Source organism: Simochromis diagramma, unplaced genomic scaffold (assembly GCF_900408965.1).
Source record: "Simochromis diagramma unplaced genomic scaffold, fSimDia1.1 OVJJ01000208.1, whole genome shotgun sequence".
NCBI lineage: Eukaryota > Metazoa > Chordata > Actinopteri > Cichliformes > Cichlidae > Simochromis > Simochromis diagramma.
Window position 1 is genome coordinate 730637 of NW_024386789.1, and position 19564 is coordinate 750200.

Sequence of the window (19564 nt, forward strand, 5' to 3'; positions counted from 1 at the left end):
TTGTGATTGGTCAAATGCTTCTAGTGCCTTCTAGTGCATAGCAACACACACTGGAAACCCTGGGTTAACTTACTGAGTTGACGTCCAGCTTCCTCCGACCGCTTATCCTGATCACTGATGTTAGGCTAAGTAAATCCAGATATCCTGGTTATGCTGAATACTTAACAGGCCTCAGGTCCATTTCTCCCAGCTTTCATGCACACAAAAGTAAATCATCCCAAATAGGTTGACATACAATATTTATTTAGGTTCACAAAAATGATAAGTTAATTATCAGGTAGTCCACAAATATTGTGGGAATGGTCTCATACAGTCATACAAGGGGCAGGGGGGAACATACATGAGAAACCATTTAGGAACAGGCCCACCCAGAAACGCTCTGATATTACCAAATAAAGTATGAAGCATGGAGAAAGGATGAACTTAAAAATTGGTTTAGTCTACGAAAAAAAAATGGAAGTTGGTTACTTTTTTTCATTATTATAGCCATTATTTTCCAAATGAGTTCTTTTAAGCCTTTAAAAACACAAGTCCCTCAGCTATTCAAAATATTTCTTCTTACTTGTCTTTAATGAATGTAAAAAATAATCCGAAAAAAAAAAGAAAAGGGGCAGACCCTGCATTTAAAATATTGCCGTATATCAGGGTCATCCCTGAAGTGTCCCCCTCAGCAGTATCAATGGACCGAAACTGGTCAAAACTAGAAACCTAAATATTGTAAAAACCCCTCCACAGTACAGTATCTGAGGGTATGTATATATATTTATATATACTGTATATCTCAAAGTAGTCTGTAGTGTCCCCATATTGCCCGTGGTGGGCTTCCTGACGCTGTCTCACACCCATTTCGTTTTCCTCCTCGCATCTAAGACCTTTGTCCAATTCTGCCTTTACAGCAAGACATCTATTGCATTTCAGTTACCTTTGGGAATCCCACAGTCACCTTTCCGTCCACCCCTCTCCCCGAAACATGTCTCGACCTCATGTATGTTTGCTACAAAAGATGTTACACATTATGAACACATCATGCAAAGTGGCAATTCGGTTTACAAAGATGGAGTAGTCATGTGTGTGTTTGTTTTAAATCTGTAGCCATTTTAGCTGCATTTGATTCAACCACCCTCCCCCAAAAAAGAAAAATCTACCTGAAATCCCACCCATTTCTGAAGCCACCTCTCCCTTTACCCATTAACAAAACATAACAATCAGCATTAGAAACGATATTAAACCATGATTTTTTTTTCCTTTTGTACTAACCAGAATCTCCAGGAAAAAAAAAGGGAAAAACCCCAAAACAAAACAAATGTATACAGTGGACAGTTGGGCGTCTGAGTCCAGGTCTTAAATCTGTGTCTGGAAAAGCCATTGTAGCGAGGATCAGTGAGCATAAACCAGAGCGGCTGCTGCCTTTAAGAAGAAAACCTTTTAAAAACATGTCCTGCGGCAGCGGTGGCAACAGTTGGTTTAAGAAGAATCCCTGATTGGCTGAAAGAAGTCAGGTGACCACCAGGTGAGGTAAGAGAAGTCCCACCTTCACGATGGGGATGATAGTATGGAGGTGTTTCCTCTAAAAGCCTAAAGTGTGTGTGTGTGTGTACATTTCTGATTACAAACTGAACATCTGCTCACATGCGTCCACGCTCACACTCAAGTGCGTGATGGTTTCTGAGTCAATCTAAAAAAAACAAAAAAAAACAACTGCATCGCACGTCCCGTCTCCTCATGCAGCAAAGACTGTTGCGGAAACACAAACACCAGTGGCTGAAAAACACCGGCAGAAAAGATTTAAAAAAAAGAAGAAGAAGAAACTAAATGAAAAACTGATGTTTGCTGCCTCGAATGTCCTTGAACTGCACATAGATTCCTTGGGCGTGACGATTTTTTTTTTTTTTCCATTTCTCGTTTTTTAGTTCAATAATATTTCTTTTATCTATGCATTTACTTAGGAAAAACTAACAAAGATCTCAGTTGCTCTCTTATTACTATGTGTGCGTATCTTTTTTTATTCTTTTTTTTCTGTATTGACGTTTGCATTGGTTTTCTCCTCTTCAAATTGTCCACGTTGAGTTTTTCTTGGTTTGCGTAGAATCTGTCTCTTTCAATATCATCAGTTTTTTTTTTTGTTTTGTTTTGTTTTTTGGGAGGTGGGGGGAAATCCCAAACCCACTTCTAGCCATTTACCCCCCTCCCCCCCTTCCCACATTCATTTCCCGTTTCCCTCCCCTCTCCAACATGGGAGTGTGGGGGGGGGCGGGCTCTTCAGTCCCATGCGGCCTTCATCTCTCTGCCTCCATTGCTACACTAGCCTTCTGCTCTGCGCCCGTATGCGGGTTCACTCCCGTCGGCCAGGCTGGGCAGGGCTGTGTGGGGGGCTGCCCCTGAGTCCAGAGTCCCTGTGGAGGCTGCGGCACATTAGGTACATTTGATGAGACTCCCCAGCCGCCAACCTGGTGGGGTGGAGGTGAGGTGGCCATGGCGGCGGCCATGGGGCTTCCGCCACTGCCGCTGTTGAAGCTCTCTGAGGCCTTCAGCCGGGAGAACATAGTCAACGCGTCAGGGAAGTTGGGGGGCGTCGCTGGTGTGTTGGCTGGGGTGCACATCTGAGGATGAAGAGGGAAAAAACACAACAACAATCAATGCAGGAGTCCAAAACAGGAGTACACACATCCTCACAGAGCTGTTGTGGTTTATTAATAAATTACATTTCAGGCAGAAACCAACTGGATGGGGGGTGGGGCAGCAAACGATTTTTATTTATAAGGGGTAACACGTCAGAAAAATAATAAAATAACAATCACACTGCACTGCAGTACAATAACCTGTGAGACATCATGTTATTTGTGGAACTGACATTATCACTAAAAGGCTAAAGCAGGAATGATATATGTAGTCTCTGCACTGTGGTGTCAGTTTATATGTGAATTTTCACTGTTACTGAACTTTAATATCTCCATTTATTTCTTGTGCAGTCACTTATTTCCCAGCTCTCAGTTCCTCTGTATTTACTGCAAATCAGTAAACGTGGCATTCATTTGATAGGTGTCACACACAAAAAAAAAAACCCAGAAGTCATCAGTAAAGTCACATTGTGCCTTCAGGTTTTATGATTTTTCAAATTGGGTTCCAGTGCATCAGTAACTGAATTGCAGGAGAATTTCAACATTGCTTTATCACCCTGTCATACTGCAAAACTGTATAATAACTGTATAACGTATAACCAACTGCAAGCAAGGACAAACTGTCCTGGCATTAGTAGCAGACCTCAAAAGTTAATAAATCATTCAGTTAAACAGCAGATAATATATTATTGTAATACTGTTAGTTAACAGTTTTGATTATTTCAAGGCAACAGCCAGAGAAAGCACCACTCCAACCTCTCACGTGTAAATCTGTGCTTCTCTTCTTTGAAACACAACATCACTACTTTCTAATGTTCTACACTTAACGACTGAATATAGTAAAGAACAAAAACAACAAACAAACTGCAGTTTAGTCTGCTGAGAAAGTGACAATTTGAGTTGTGACACTATAACTTGTGCTTTAGTATTAACACTACTTCCAGTGTTTCCACAAGTGTCTAATGATTTCTTCTACAAAACTCTGCCAAACGAGGACCAGAGAGGGGCTTTCCCTTTCATATTATAACTGAACTCGTGTACCCAGTTCGCTGTACACCAGTGCAGCTGTGGTGCAGAAAAATGTAGCTGCACATGCCAGTTATAGTTTAAAAAAATAATAAAAAATAAGCCCTATTCCATAAATGTACATAAGAAGTGGCCTTTAACAGCACTTAAAGGCAGTTATTCCTCCAAGAGAGGCAGACTGTTTTACATAACTGAAAGGGAATTTAGGGGGAATCCCAGCCACCCGCTGCTTCCTGCCGAGGGTCCTAATGATAACATAACGGCCTGCTGTTTAGGTCCACTTCCTGTTTCATCTCTAGAAGGGCCTCCAATTTGATTTAGCAGACCAAATAAACTTGGTTAGGTTGCTGATCTTGCTTTGTGGACACATACAAAAAAAGCATATAAGTGCACATGATGTTCTCATTTTGAACTCTGTGTGTTTATTACTTCATGATTCACAGTTCAAAATTATCGTTGTTCATCTTATACCAGGCCCCAGTGCAGGCCTTTCAGTTCTTCCGCTGTCTGAAAAGAACAATCTCCATTTCCCTTTATGGCAACTTGCTTCTGATAGGTTGCCCCTCACAAACTACAGGTTTAAACCAGGGGTCCCCGATCCCAGTCCACGAGGGCCGGTGTCCCTGCAGGTTTTAGATGTGTCCTTGAATGGATAAATTACCTTCTCAACATGTCTTGAAGTTCTCCAGAGGCCTGGTAATGAACTACTCATATGATTCAGGTGTGTTGACCCAGGTGAGATCTAAAACCAGCAGGGACACCGGCCCTCGTGGACTGGGATTGGGGACCCCTAGTTTAAACAGTAGATTAGAGGGGTTACTGTGATCAGACTGTGTGCCTGAGAAGACCATTTTAAGAATATCTTCTCTATCTGATGTCACACAGACTCAACAGGTGGTAAAAAAGTCAGAGCTTAGAGCAGACCTGAGCTTTTGGCTCACAGTAATCAGCATGCATATAACTAGGAGATAGGGTCTTTTTTAGTTATTGTTAATGTCTTAAAAGCTTTACTTAAATACCCCACTTGAACCTGTAAAAGCATTTACAGGTGCTAATAAAAACTGTTTGCTACAATATACCTTTATATAAAAGACACACACAGTCTACCTGACTTTATTATACTCCTGAGCTCTGACCCTCCTCTGTGTCAGCACTGTTATTGTTTTAGTGACACAAGAGCTGTTTCAGTGGCCACCCAGAGTGTGCGCACACTCACACACACTACACCCATGTGCCAACCAGCTTGCAGTTACCAGGCCATGTAAACAACATGTTTGGCAGATCAAAAATAGAAAGCCTTTATCATCCTCGCTAACGCAGCTTCTCGCGTACTGCTTCATGACCTGCTTCCTACTCACTGTCCCAGCCTCAGTTTATGACCGGAAAAACAACAACCTACTGTTCCTCGGGAGAAGCAGAGGTGGAGCCCTGTTTAGGCAGGAGCGTCGCCACCTAAAAATAAGAGCCAGGGCTGGGAGGGCAGGGCGAGCATCTGCTTGACTAAATAACCCTAAATCATCGTGCCTGAACAATGGAAGAAAACAGCTTGGCAACACAGAGGAGCGGCGTTATATAACACCGGATTTATTTAAGTATGACTGAGCTGGGATGGGCATCTCGAGGAAAATTACTGTTTGATATATGCTAGGAACTGACCACTCTTCAAATTAACCAGCTTTATAAAAACATCTTTCGTTCCCTTTTTCATTCTTCATGGTGTTACTGGAACTTTGAATACAAACTTCCAGTTTTCCCATAATCATCCTCCAAGCCTTTTTTCCCCCCGTAACACTTACAAACAAAATATCCAACATTTTTGGCTCTTTCATATTTAACTGGAAGTTGTTTTAGAAGTTTCCCAGAATGTAGAGTCACAGGCTCCATGAATCAGCTATGAGGAATAACAGCTGCAGTGACACATGGATATCGGACAAAACAAAAATGCTAACAAGACAAAGGTGGGAAAAAAATGTTTTCCTTGCTGATGACCAGAACTCAGGGCAGCTTGTGGTATCTAATCAGCCCTGAGCTCCACCACCCAGGATGTGCAGACTGTGACACATAGTCTTGGCACACAAACAGCCATCATAGGGAAAAGTAAAAGAAAACAGTGACAGGAACACCATTATTCCCCTTGGGACTGTAATCAAACCACCTTGCCCCCTAAAAGTGCTGTGGCTTGCAGGTTAGTCCTGCGAACGTGCAGGTTCCAGGCCGGGACGGGCCAACCTGAGCATGAGGTTCTCTGAGAGGCAAACCGCTATGAAAGGTGAGCGCGTCCACTGTGCCGACAGGAAACGCTGGCTCATGTCTCCGAGGCCGCTTCCTGCAGTAAAAAGACACCCTGGAATGCTGAAGTGACCTCTGTGATCCTTCCTGTGCTACCGGGATTTCTTAAGCCTCACGGTGAGCATGTGAACTCAGGTAAAAAACAATGCCTCCTTTTCCTTCTTCTCAGGAATGAAAAATGAGGATTAAAATGCTGACACGTGACCTTTGCGCTTGTCTGCTGAGACCATTGCAACTGACTCACTCATCCATAAACACACACATAAGCAGGTACAAATATACACCTGCAGTTAGCAATGCGACAATACATTTCACCAGCTATAAACAGAAAGCCTCAAACATCGCGCGTCGTCCTTGCTGGAGACCTTGGACATAGACGATATCGACCCACAGGCATGGGGATCTGCTTCAAAATCACAGCAGCTGTCTTCTCTGCCAGGATGTCTCAGTTTGGATCTGATGGATTATTAAACACCTTCACACTTACAAAAGCTTCAGCAGCGCCCAGACCTGTCAGTGTCACTACTGCGACAGTGGAACACACAATCACCCATCTATATACACACACAGAAGTCTTCCATACCAAATTTGGGATATACCATATGATACTAGCACAGCTAGGCTTTGTTTTGTCTCCAGACAACAAGTGGTATGCTTTATGTGTAGAGCATTAGAGTGGGGAGAAAAAAGAAAACATCAGAACTGCCACCTGCAGAGGTAAACTCTCACACATCCTACAGAGATTAAAGGCATGGCTCGGGTGAAGCGTACTGAGGCAACAGATTAATGTGTGTTTTCTCTTCATGTGTATTAAGTAGCAGATTAACTCAAGGACAGACTAACACTGCAAGACCTGCTGAGACCGGAGTCTTCAGGCCAGGGTTCAAATCCAGCTGGTCCTTGAACAAGCAACGGGCACACACAGTAAGCATATGCTAAGTTAAAAATGCAACAAAAGGTGAATAAATGTAACTAAAAAAAATCCATACACCTCTGATTTCCATGAATATGGTTATAAACTAATCTATACAACCTTTTAGGCCTTTTGACCTGTGGCTCATATGACATACATCTTCAGAGATCCCATTAAATGGAATTTTTTCCTTCTCACTGTTGCCAAATGCAATGGAGTCATCTGATTGTTGGATTTTCTCTGTGTTATTGTAGGGTCTTAACTTACAAACTTAAATACCTTGTGATAGGTGATTGTTGTTGCGGTTTGGCAGTATATAAACAAAACTAAACTGAATCAAATAACTGTTTTTCTCTTGTTAGAGAGACAAAAAAAACTAAACTAAAAAACAACCCCTATCTATGGATGAATGAAATCTCTTGGTAAGTTCCACAACAGCAAAGGTGGCAGATAATAAGGTAATGGTAAATAAAATATTATAATTATAATTTTATGCATTTCTTTGCATTTCTTGGTGATTATTAAAATGAAAGTTAATTAAGATGAGATGCAAGTATAACTGCACAGGTTAACACAGTCACCTGACATTAAAAAGAAAGAAAAAAAAAAAAAAAATCCCTGGTTTGAAACTTTGACGAAACACAACCCAGCGTAATCCCAATGCCGGTTCCAAGCCCGGATAAACAGGAGCGTTCCATCATAAAGGGCATCCAGTGCCAAATCAAAGGTGTGGATCAGTTCTTGCGCTAACCCCTTGGAAAATAAGGGAGCGGCCGAAAGTGTCTTTTCTTTGTGAAGGAGCTGCTTGCACATGTGCAAACAGCTTGCACAGTTGCTCTTGTGCTTTTCAGGCAACAGTCATAGTACAACAATTTAACATTTAAGTGAGACCGCACAGGGGGTGCGTGTTGTCATACACATGTTGACATAAAATGTGTCTGCATGGGAGGTTTGCAGTTGTGTCGTGCGCATTTAAGTAAAGTAGGATGGGAATCATGCGAGTATTCGAATGGCTCAGTTAGGGATAGTAATACTTGTTAGATATCTAAGAATATGAGATACTTAACTTAGTTCTATGAGGTAAACTTGCTAAGATAAGTGAAACTACTTGAATGGGTTAAGAAGCTAGGGGGGGAAAAAAATCAGTAACCCAAAATAAAAAGAGTAAAATACTAGCTTATATTCCTGCAAGTCGAATCTGTTCAGACAGCCAATGTTTCAAAACAGAACCACATGTTACTGCTGCATTAAAGCGACAACCTTCAAGACAGCAGACTGTGTGTATAAGTGAAAGTAGCAGCATAAGAAGTGCTACAGCACAGAGGTCTGGCTATTGGTAGCAGATATACAGATGGAGAGACGGGGAGGAATAACAGACAGCGAGAAGCCGTTTGTGTTCAAAACAGAGCCAACAGCAAGAGGTTGTCATGGGGACGGTTGTTATGAGGAAGCAGTACAGATCTCCCGTTGATGGGACGGGACTGAGGCAGACTCTGTGGTCACAGTAGCCCGGCCTCGTCCACTCTCGCTCTCTTCAAGACCGTTTGAGGAGAAACGTATGGCTTACTGGCAGCGACCGCTCGAAAGACGCCTGGGCTGAGCCTGCGCTGGAGCTACGTAAACCTCATTTTGTGCATGTGTGTGTCCACAAACACAGATGAGCTGAAGTTATTTCCAGTCTAACCAAAGACATTCCTCAGAAATATCAAGTGTGTGCGTGTGTCTGAGTGCCATGCAGGCAGGCTGAAAGCTAGGACATGCTTATCCTCTTTCAAAGCTGTGCTCAGGGTCTGGTTACATTTTGCAAGTGGTGACCCTAACCCACCACCTCCATGTAACATTAACCTTTTACACTTACACACACACACACACACACACGCGCAGAGCCCCTTTTCAGCCTCTCTGGATTTTTCCGCCCAGCCGACTGATTTTAAGCCAAATTCTGCAACGGATGAAACGTCATCCGTTTGTTTCCATTAATCTAACCGAGGCAAACAAACACTCCTTTGATGAGACAATGTCTCATATTCATGTACAGCAAATAATACTCGTCTATTTCCTTCAAACATGAACATACACGTACAGAGACATCTAAACATGGAAGAAACCAAATTAAACCTTGCGCAAACACACCGCCCGACAGCAACACATGACATATAATCCTAGTTTCTTTTTCTCCATGGTTTTCCACTGAAGTGAATATTAGTGCAAGTCTATGACATATCCGTTTTCTCTCACCTCTTTTTCTCTCACTTCCTTCTTCCCGTCTCCCTTCTGTCTACGACCTGTTGGATACACTTCACGCATTCTATGTCAGCTCTCGCAGCAAACTCAGCTGTGAGATCTGAGAGACACACGAATAGTGAGAGCTGACGTGCAAATCCTCTCTGCTCAAATCCTCTTTGCCAATATATATGTGAACGCACAGTTCTAACCTAAAAAGAAATTACTTCTGAGTGCATCACGTCCAAAAATGAATTTTTAAAATCAGCTTTTTGTTTCAGATAACTTCTTACATTTTTAGATAATTAGGATTTATGAATGTATCTGTTGCACATTAATACTTACAGCAAGTGTTCAGTTTCATAGTCAAAAAATGTTATATCACGTCAAGTCTGAGGGCTATTTTGAAAGCTGACAACAGTATCTTAATGAGGGCAGTGAAGTGGATTGATTCCTATGGCACAGCCTAAACTGTACCCTCTGAAAGGGTGAGAAGCTCAGACAGTTGGAGTTAGCTTGAAGTGGAGTCACTGCTCCTTTGTAGCATGAAAAGAAGCCAAATTAAGTGATTCAGACATCTACTTGTAATGGCTCCTGGGAGTGGGAGGGGGCACTAGGGTAGACTGGAGACTCGATCTCCAGCAAGTCTCTTTTTGCAAGCCACACTGAGCTGAAAGGCGGTGTAGCGCTGGTTCACGTGTGGCTGCACCAAGGAAAACAGCACAAGGACTTCCATCTCCAGCTACAGTCTAAGATGGTGGAGTTCATCTGCATGCTGAGAAACTCAATGGAGAGACAGCTGACTCCACTAAAGTGTAATTTAGCTGTCACCAAGTTTTTTGGCTTAAACTTGCAGAGGAGCACCTTAAACTGTATTGCTTGTCAATTCGTTTAACAATGCACACATGCATGTCTGCATACTGTACTGTAATAGCAGCTAATCCTTAGGAAACACCGAGTCAAAATATATCTACAAACATTGAGACAAAGGTACGCTAAATTTAACTTCCTTTACAAATGATCCCAAACACTTGTGTAGGATTCCTTGAATCGTTTTGGCATTCCTTTCCTTACGACAGGCTATTCCTGCATGCTCCTATCAGACTCATGTTTAGGAGCATCTTATTCAGGGTCCATGGGTTTGGCTGTTTGTCTTCAAACAATGCCATTATAAAAAAGGTGCTTAGCCTTAATTCAACTGTTTCACAGCTTCCAGTTACAGATCTTAAATGTGCTCTTCTGGATCTGCAGAAGAGAAAACAGCAGGATGTGCATGAGTGCTCTAAGGCGCTGGATGTGTGGGAAGATGTGCGATTCCCAGCAACACCAGGTCAGGACTAGTCTTAGGTTTATTTACATTACACAAGTTTGGAGAAGTGTGTATGCTTTGTGAAACATTCGCTTTAATTGTATTGTGTTTGTTTGGACTTGTAAGGGAAAAAATGCCGCTTTAAACTACACAGATCTGTGTCCGTTCGTGAGGAACACTGCAGCACTGTGAGAGACCGCGCACACTACTGCAAAAGAGGATGGATATTAATCTCTGACATGAAGTATTTATAACTTGAAAGCCAAGAACAACAACATGACATGAAATGCCTCCTTAATTTATTAAACTGCTGGCAGAGTGTGGAGACTGGGAGCTGGAATTAGTGTTGACTATAGCATGCTTTTAAAACACGGGGTAACCTCAACATGACGACAGTTTAACAAAAGTATGTCCAATTTAAAACAAAAAAACAACAACAGCAAAAATGAAAAAAATAAAATAAAATCACTGTTTTTAAGTTCATTTAATTACTGATGTTCGACACCAGATTTACTTGTAATTTGACATTGCAAACCATAAACACAAACAGATGGATCAACATAAATCTTGAAGAGAAATTATAGAGAGGAAGAAATGGCTAAAAGGCTAATGGCAGCAGGAGGAGCTCTGGCAAGACAAAGCTGAAACAAAATGGAAAGGAGGGCAGACAGAAAAAAAGCAGAAAACGCTGAATAGCCCATTGCTGCATTAAGAGTACATGATTCTGCCTGCCTTTTAAATGTTTAAATAGGGAGTGTTCTTATGTGTGAGCCATTACTGTTTTTTGTTTTGAAGCTGCAGCTCAGTAGTTAGGTCCCAGTGCAGTTATTATGAAGAAGAAAAATGAATAAACGGGCATTTCATTTTAAAATCAGCTTCTTCTGGTTCTGATGCTAAATCAGTAAATATAAAATAGCTGCTTTGTTCATGTTTGTAGAAATGCTAATGAGGATTTTATGTTAATTGAAAAGCCGTGTGAATAAAACTGCTATTTAACAAACATGCAGGCTGCCTGTTTAAACAGAGGATGTGACCATTTAGAAACAATAGTCTTATGAAACCAAGGATAGCACAAAAACTGTTTGCTTGTCACACCTGACACATTTATAATACTCCTACAAATGCTTCTCAAAGCATGCTCGGACTTCAGGTATCGCTTGCACGTAGTGGAGAAACTCCAAACAACTGGATTTCCATTCATCCGTTTGCTAACTCAAAGAAACTGTAGATTATTTTAGTATTCGAGGTCTGACATCCTATCGACACTATCGCAGTAAACTAAACCAGGCGAGGCAGCTTCTCTCTGTTTTTATCATCCCAGCGCACAGCTTACCAACAATGAGGTGACAGTTGGGGTTTCTGGGAGTGGCTGGACGTCAGATCTGGCCGTTTTTTTTGCTGAACTAAATAAAGGAAGCAAAACAGGTGCCGCTGAACGTTTCAAGTGACCATCGCCTCCCCTCAGTTTCTAGCAGCTGAGTCCCACTGACTCTTTGAACATATGCATGTGAGCTAATACTGTACACACACTCGCACAGAGCTCTGTCTGGAATGTGCTCCAGAGAAATTCCGTTGATCATTAGCTCGGATGTTCTGTTTTGGTGTGCATGTGTTATGACGCTGTTAAATAAGGAAGGAGAATGAGAAAGAGAAACAAAGAAGTGAGAAGCAATGAAAGTCAGATAACAGCAACAGAACTACAAATACGGGAGAACTGGGAGTGTGACCAGCTGCACACACTGTGCCCCTTACAACAGGCTAACAATAGGTGTTCAGTGGAACTCATATCTAGAAAAAGGAGTTTGGCAAGGAAACAATTAGGCCAAAGGTCATCGTGACAGAGAACCAATCACAGGTGCACTCTGATTCAGCCTGCCTAAAAGACACCCTTCTTAAAGCTGTGCATACTCAGATACATCACAATTAGCTTTTGTTTTACCTCAAAAAAAACACACATGTCAGATCTTTGTTATCGGTATTGATGCAAACCAATAACGCCAACTACAAGTGTAAAAAAGACATTATCAGTATGCTGAAGTTAAAAGCCTTTGTACATATTAAGACACAAAAAAATGCTCAATGTTCAAATGTTTAAAGTGTTGGCTCCATACAAAACACAAAGTGTATCTTCCATCCAAAATTCCTGTTCACAATACTACCAAAAAAAATAATGCATTAAATTATTGCAAATCAAGTATCATCAAAATTTGTTAACTTTTCAATTAAATCCAAGACTGCTAGCTACCAAAAGAGATCAGAGACTGGTGATGAGTTAAAGGTCAGGAATGCGAGTCGGGAAAGCAGGAACGGGATGGATATGGCCCGGAAAGAACCCCGCTGGAATAGCAGGACTAAGTACCAGCGATACATGGCTGAGAATCAGCTGACCGCAGCCTGATTGCAGTGCTGCAGCCACCTGAGCAAAACAGGGCAGACACAATGTGGCAACACTGCCTTCATTCAACACACAAGGGTGCTATGTGCTGCTTGTGTTTTCTGAGCCATATGCCTAACTCCTGTCTGTGTGTGTCTGTGTGTGTGTGTCTGTGTGTGTGTGTGTGTGTGTGTGTGTGTGTGTGTGTGTGTGTGTGTGTGTGTGTGTGTGTGTGTGTCCTGTGACTCTTAGAAACAGTGAAACCCAATCTAACTCGACCGCTCATAAACACATCTGGTCCTCACAACCATCCCACATGGATTCCCATTCCCTGAGTCCCTTGAGCCAAAGTTCCTGTGTGTTTGGGTGTGTGTAGCTGCATGCATGCCTTTCAGTGTGTGTTTGTGGGTCTGTGTGTGTGGTAAGGGTTCTGGGAAGTTGTTCTCCTGGAAACATGCAGGGCAACATGCTGGAGCATGCAGAGCACAGGCCAAGCCTCTTCTGATGTGGTTAGGTGCTTGGCATGGCTATGTGAGACACACACACACACACACACACACACAGGCACAGATGCATGCACATGCGTTAACAACATTAGCAGATCTAGACACGATTAACTCTGCAATCTGAGACACTGATGCATGCACACCCATGGGATTACATAGCATGAACACATGACATCACAAAACGCTGTGAGAAAACAAACTGGATTTAAAATTAATGCACTTCTGTAAGTAATGTCTGTAACAGGACAGAGGACATTCTGTTTTGATTGTGACGGAGACACAAAGCAGCTTTGTGTTAACTCTGTTATTGTATCTTCCACCCAAATACCTGGCATTGCCATGCCATTTCCTCATTTCAGCCCAAAGCTAAACACCCAGCGTTGCTCGTTTTCATTCATTCCTCACTGGCATTAAAGAGACAGTCCAAGCATCCTTGATTAACTTTGGTTAGCCTTTCCTGATGAGCGGATACAGTTTGAGATACTGAGAGGGAGAGAAATGGGAGCAGACAGTCGTCCATGTTGTCACACAGTGATTTATGGAGGTAATTATACCTCTGCTCTTCTGCATGAGCACACCGCACACTTCTCAGGAATTAGCTCTTACATGGATGAGGAAAAGTTGGGATTTCGAAAAAAAATCTTGTTTTTAAAGCCACACCCAGACACAGAAAACCCACTGTTTGTAGTTACAAAAAAAACCCCATCTCAAACACACAATCACACACAGAACCCTCCTCTTTTCTCCTGCTGAGTGTTCGTATTGCTGGGAAACAGCCTTTAAACAACCTCACGCCTACTTTTATCACTGCCCAGCAGTGCTCTAGACTGTTTTTCTACATCACTGCACGCAGCCAGTCTGCGCTGAACGTTGCCCTTCATAAAATCGGTTCCATCCACCTCACGCGTGATGCTTGCAACAATAAAAATGTGATCATTCAAACTATATAGCACATTGTTTTGGACTGCATCGTGTTGCCAGTGTGTAGGCCAGGATGAGTTGGTCTTAGGAGCAGAATTATTCAAAGGCCTTTAAAATAATGTTTTGAAGGTTACTTTCTGTTTGTATTTAACCATTACACTCAGAAACAATCGGAAAGAGACAAGGCTCGATCCACAGGAAATGAACAGGGGACAGTCACAAAGGACGTGACTTTAGATGTGTTCAAAAGGGAAAAGGGAGGGTGAAATATTTCCTGAGGAGCTTTTTTTTTTTTTTTTTTTTTTTTTTTTTTTTTTATCCTGACCTACTAAGCCAACATGCTTTTTAACACCACAGCCCTGACTTCATTCAATAGGACCTCAGTAGACTTCCTTTAACAGCAGTGAGTGACAAAAAAACATACTCATTTAAACCAGGCTCTGTGGCTTAGTTAGTTTGCCCTGGGCTTAGTCACATGATGGGGGTGACATGTGGAAGTCATCCTGTTGGGCTACTTCCTCATCTGTGGTCACATGAGTATTCATTCACTTTATTGTGGCTGTATGTGTGTTTGTGCATGCCCTACATTGAGAAATATTAATCATGGAAAACAGTGATACTAGTGTGAACACACAGCATCAGTGTTTGCCCTACAAAGACACACAAAGAACCACATGGAGACGGGGAGTTACACCGTCTAGACAACATTAATCAGAAAACATGATGACTGAATTGATGATGAGGTTTTCGCAGACTTGCTCGTGTACATTTTTCCCATGAAATCATTTGTTTTGTTTTGTTTTTTTTTTCAAACAAATGACCAATCATTTTCTGTTAATTACAGTCATGAGACAAGATAATGAAAAGGGTGAGGATTTACTGACCGCTGATGTGGCAGATTTTTAACAGGACAAACGATACAGTAAATGAGAAATAGCTCAAAATTTTAAACCTTCAATTAATTTTTATAAAATCCCTGGAAAAATCAGCTCAGAACGGCTCTTAAATACATATAAAACGGGCAGAGGTGCTACAGAATTTGCATAATATTTGATATGAGGAATTAGCATCAAAACAGCCCGCAGCAACAGACGTACAACCCAGAAAACACACGTTCCAAGTGTGAATGAAACGAAACAATATGTTGTTGTAGGGCTGCTGAAAAGAGGATGGTTATAAAACAGGAAATACAGAATCATTTCTAGAACTGTTGTGTGTTGGATCTGTAAAAAGCCAACATAGTGAGCCGTGCACACTGAGCACCAGGAGCACTTGCTACGGTCAATGTGAAAGGGTCCATTTTGGGTTAGTGCAAGCATTGCATCCTGCAGGAATGTAATGTGGTTGCAGTGTTTGTATGTACAGTGTGTGTGTGCTTGGAGGAGAAATCTGGGAGTAGACTGGGAGGAGGTTACACAAAACAGAGCAGATTAGGCTGTGATTAGGCCATGTGAAGTAGGTGCAAGCTTTGATGACTTCATTCAAAAACACAAAAATGAATGGACAATCTGGTGCAGATAGCATCCACATGTGGTTGTGTACTCTGTGAGTCATGCAGCAACGTATGTAGAAACAAACGGGAGGTAAATGCATGTCTGTGCAGAAATTGCAGCTCTTTAACATGATACACCAACACCCAGGCCCTCCTGTGAGTCAGTAAAAGAAAATTATAATGACAAGAGCTTTAGCCAACTCCTCCAGCATTCACAGCATTACATAAGATTGTACTGGTGAGTGGACCCAGTAACCCCACTATTTGATATGGGCTATAACCCTCTGACAGAACGCACAAATGATTCATTACCAAAAGCACAGATAAACAAAAATCAGGGTCAAGCTAGCTTATAAATCCTTATCGGCCAGCACTTTGTTTAGAGATAAAACGCATGTTCTTAAACAACAGCACTTTTGAACCTGAGGTGATTTCAATTTCAGGACGCCAAATTTAAATAGGAACATGATTCGCCAAACCTTACTCTGGCTCACACATTGTCTTTGGGACTTTAACCCCCCCCTCAAAAAACAAACAAACAACCCCCAAACAAAAACCGACAATGGCACAAATCAGTCCACCGAATGGCATCTGTAAACTAACTGATCTATGCGGCGTCCTAATGTTGCTCCGCTTCCAACAAACCCATGCCTGTGCGTGGGTTAAAGGCTTCAGTTTGTATTGCGACACAAAAAAACGACCGTATTTAAAACACAAATCTGGCTGAAGAGAGACAGCATGGCAGAGAGAGTGTGTGCTGGAGTTAGGAGTGAGAGCAAAGTGGATTAGGTGTGTATACCAACGAACGCTGTGGCACGATAAGCTGCAGCAAGGTTGGACACGCTGCCCTGCTGTAGTACTGTTGTGACTCACACAAAAACACCCACACTTGTGCATGCACAAAATACAAATCTGTGTATGAAAAAAGTGTGCGAGCGCAAATAGATATGCAAAAGGAAAAAAAGAGGAACGTGAACCTGTGATTATGCAAGATCACATCCATAACAACAACACAATAGACACACAGGTGAGCCGCATTCTGACTTTCCTCATCCGGTCTCTGCAGCATGCTCAGCTCCCGTTTGACACACAGCACAGGGCAGCTCTTGGCAAAGTGTTTACTCGCAAATTAAAGTGAGACATTTCATGAGCTAAATGGAAGCCTGAGATGCTCTTATTGAGTGATCAGATGATAAAGGAGGCCTGTCGTGCTCTCTTACGAAAATGCTGATTTACTTAAAAACAAAAAGAAGAAAAAAGACTGCGATCAGTGTGAACACTTACCACCCAAAAGCATAGAAATGCACACGAGCGCACACTAAAACACAATGCAATAAAAAAAATAAATTAAAAAAAATCAAATCCTCTTTTTTTCTTTTATCCCTCCTCCATATACTTGAGGCTAAAACGATCAGCAGTTTAATGACTTTGAGAGAATGCGAAAACATAATGGCGGACAATTTTGTCCAAAATAAATAACATAAAAACAATACTCTCACGTTTACGTCAGGCTCTTCCAGCTGCCATGCACTGCAGCTGAAAACAAAGGCATGTGTGCTGCCAAAGTGCACTGCTGCAAAGAGCCCAAATACTGCTCATGTTTCATAATATTCAACCCCTGTGTGTGTGTGTGTGTGTGTGTGTGTGTGTGTGTGTGTGTGTGTGTGCGTCTGTGTATACAGAGTCTCCTACAGCACAAACGCCTTCCTGTTAACTGTGCTCTGATTCGTCTCCCCTGTAACGTGCACTGTGTTGGAGGGGGGGGAGCAGCTACAACGCAATGAGACAAAAACGGGTGAATTACTGACGGCAAATGCAGCAGCAGCACGAGGGTCTATTTGAGAGAGGCAGCTGTCTTCCTGGAAAGAGGTTTTTTTTTTCCTCTTCTCGCTTACTCAGAAACAGAGGCCCTTCCTTCCGTTATGCAGCCCAGCTAATACAATGAAAAATGAGGTGTTTTTTTAATCCAACATTCAACATTCTTCCTCCTTTGTGTATACACACAATCTCTCTTCCTCTCTCTCTTCTGCTTTGTGTGTGTAGCTGCTGCATGCCTGCTAGTGTGTTTATTTCTGGAAGCTCACAACATGGCCGACATGTGCTTTGTTATTGTTAGTACAACATCATATCTCTAGGCCTATAAGGGCTGTTCCCCTGCCCCCATCCCACCCAAAAACAAGCAGAGCAGGTAGCCTTAAAGAGACACCAGCCTAAACAACATTCTGTGTCTAAAGAGAAGAAGGAAGGGTATGTATTTAGAAGAACTAGATTGTCATCAACCCCCTCCTCCTCTTCATCCTCCTCACACTCACCATTTGATGATGATGGCCATATGGAATATTTGTTTCTTGAAAAAAGGCACTGAGGGCAGTCTAAAACGAAACACAGAAAACAAATGACATTTTTTAACTGGCAGCCAGAAGCAAGAAACACAGCTACCGGGCAATTTCTGCTGTAATGCGCGTTTTTATGACACAATACAACGAGCGTGTTGTGAAGAGAAAAAATAAAAGTACAGCTTGATCTATGGCCGACTGAGCGCAGACTATAATGTACCAAAGTAGTCCTTTGTAGGCTAGTCGATACAACACGGCGGTCATCTTTATTGCGTAATAGTACTCTAGCCTCGCCTGTTCACTGCTGTCATGTATCGGATTATAGTATTTAATCTAGAGTGAGGTCTAATTGGATAGCTGTACTGCGTTACTGTGTACTCTCAACGGATTTACTTCAGCTAAAGCACAGATAGCTCTACTTTAAATACAGCCAAAGTTATAGCATGAAAGTAGCCACATTAAAAAAGAGGGAGGGGGTAACACTAGCGCTTTGTTTAGTGTTAAAAAGCTTAAAAGACATAAAAAATTAAAAAATAAATATGGGTAAGGGTATGCAGACACGCTTAAATGAAAGCTAGCAGTGGGTGAGACGTAAACATTAGCCGTGTGGCTGCTAACGTTAAGCCGCTCGAGCTTTATTTTCTTTTCTGGCTCCCCCCCACACTCCTTTACCTCGAACTGCCAATGTGCCGCTTGCAAAAGCTGCTTCGCTTGGTCTGCCGCACAACCCGCCGTCAGGACGAACTGGTTAATCATGACTTGATGTTTGAGTTCATCCATTTTCGACGAAGCCCGTGTCCTACTCGCGGCGGCTGGCTCTGAAGCAGACTTTCGACCGTTTTTTCCTCTTTCTTCACTCGAGTTGTATTCCGTTCCCTCTGCCTCAGTCGTCCACCATTACAGCCGGTTGAGCAAACACAAATATTTACTGTAGGAGCGGTAGTGGAAGGAACCAGACTTGATTGACAAAAGCACGCAGCCAATCACGTGAGAGCACCGCCGGTGGGACTTGTATGCCGCAAGGGAAGGGTCTCGTTTCGGCGTGTGTTTATCCGGCTACTTCCGGTTAATTTTGACACCTACGCGCACATTAAACGAAAACAGTTCACATTTGTAAAAAGGTTTGAAAACACGGCACACCTACAGTGTCAAATTCGCCGCGAACGGGGGTTAACCTCACGCCGCAGGAATCTCAGAAAGGGTTTGTTTTGGACTACAAATCCCGTGAGCACGCGCTTTGTTTGTAAAGCTCCAGAAGGCGAGGCTTTTGTGAATGACGGCCGCTCTCGTCCAATTCCCAGGCTCGCTGTGTCGCTACCTCGCCAAATATGGTAAACAAATCCACCATCGCCAATTACATCGCTCCGAGTTAAATTCGGGACAGTCGACAGCCGTGGGTGAATAGCGTCGTGTCTGCTCTGGGCAGTTTCTCACAAAACTACCTCTCACTTTTGTGTGTTTGTGTGTGTGTGTGTGTCATATCAGTGCCGCAGCGTATCAGTGCGGACTGCGGCGGTACTACAGCCTTTCGCATCCTCATTTCTCCTTTGTTGAAAT

General features: G+C 42.4%; 1 protein-coding gene across 1 annotated transcript; it reads right to left on the reverse strand.

Annotated features, from left to right (window-relative positions):
• Positions 1-222: 222 nt before the first annotated feature.
• ubald1a (UBA-like domain containing 1a) lies at positions 223-19163 on the reverse strand. Its single transcript, XM_040023142.1, has 3 exons — positions 18680-19163; positions 17984-18043; positions 223-2600 (listed from the first exon to the last, which is right to left on the reverse strand). The coding sequence occupies exons 1-3, from the start codon at positions 18785-18787 to the stop codon at positions 2277-2279; spliced, it is 492 nt and encodes a 163-aa protein (XP_039879076.1). The 5' UTR covers positions 18788-19163; the 3' UTR covers positions 223-2276.
• Positions 19164-19564: the final 401 nt, after the last annotated feature.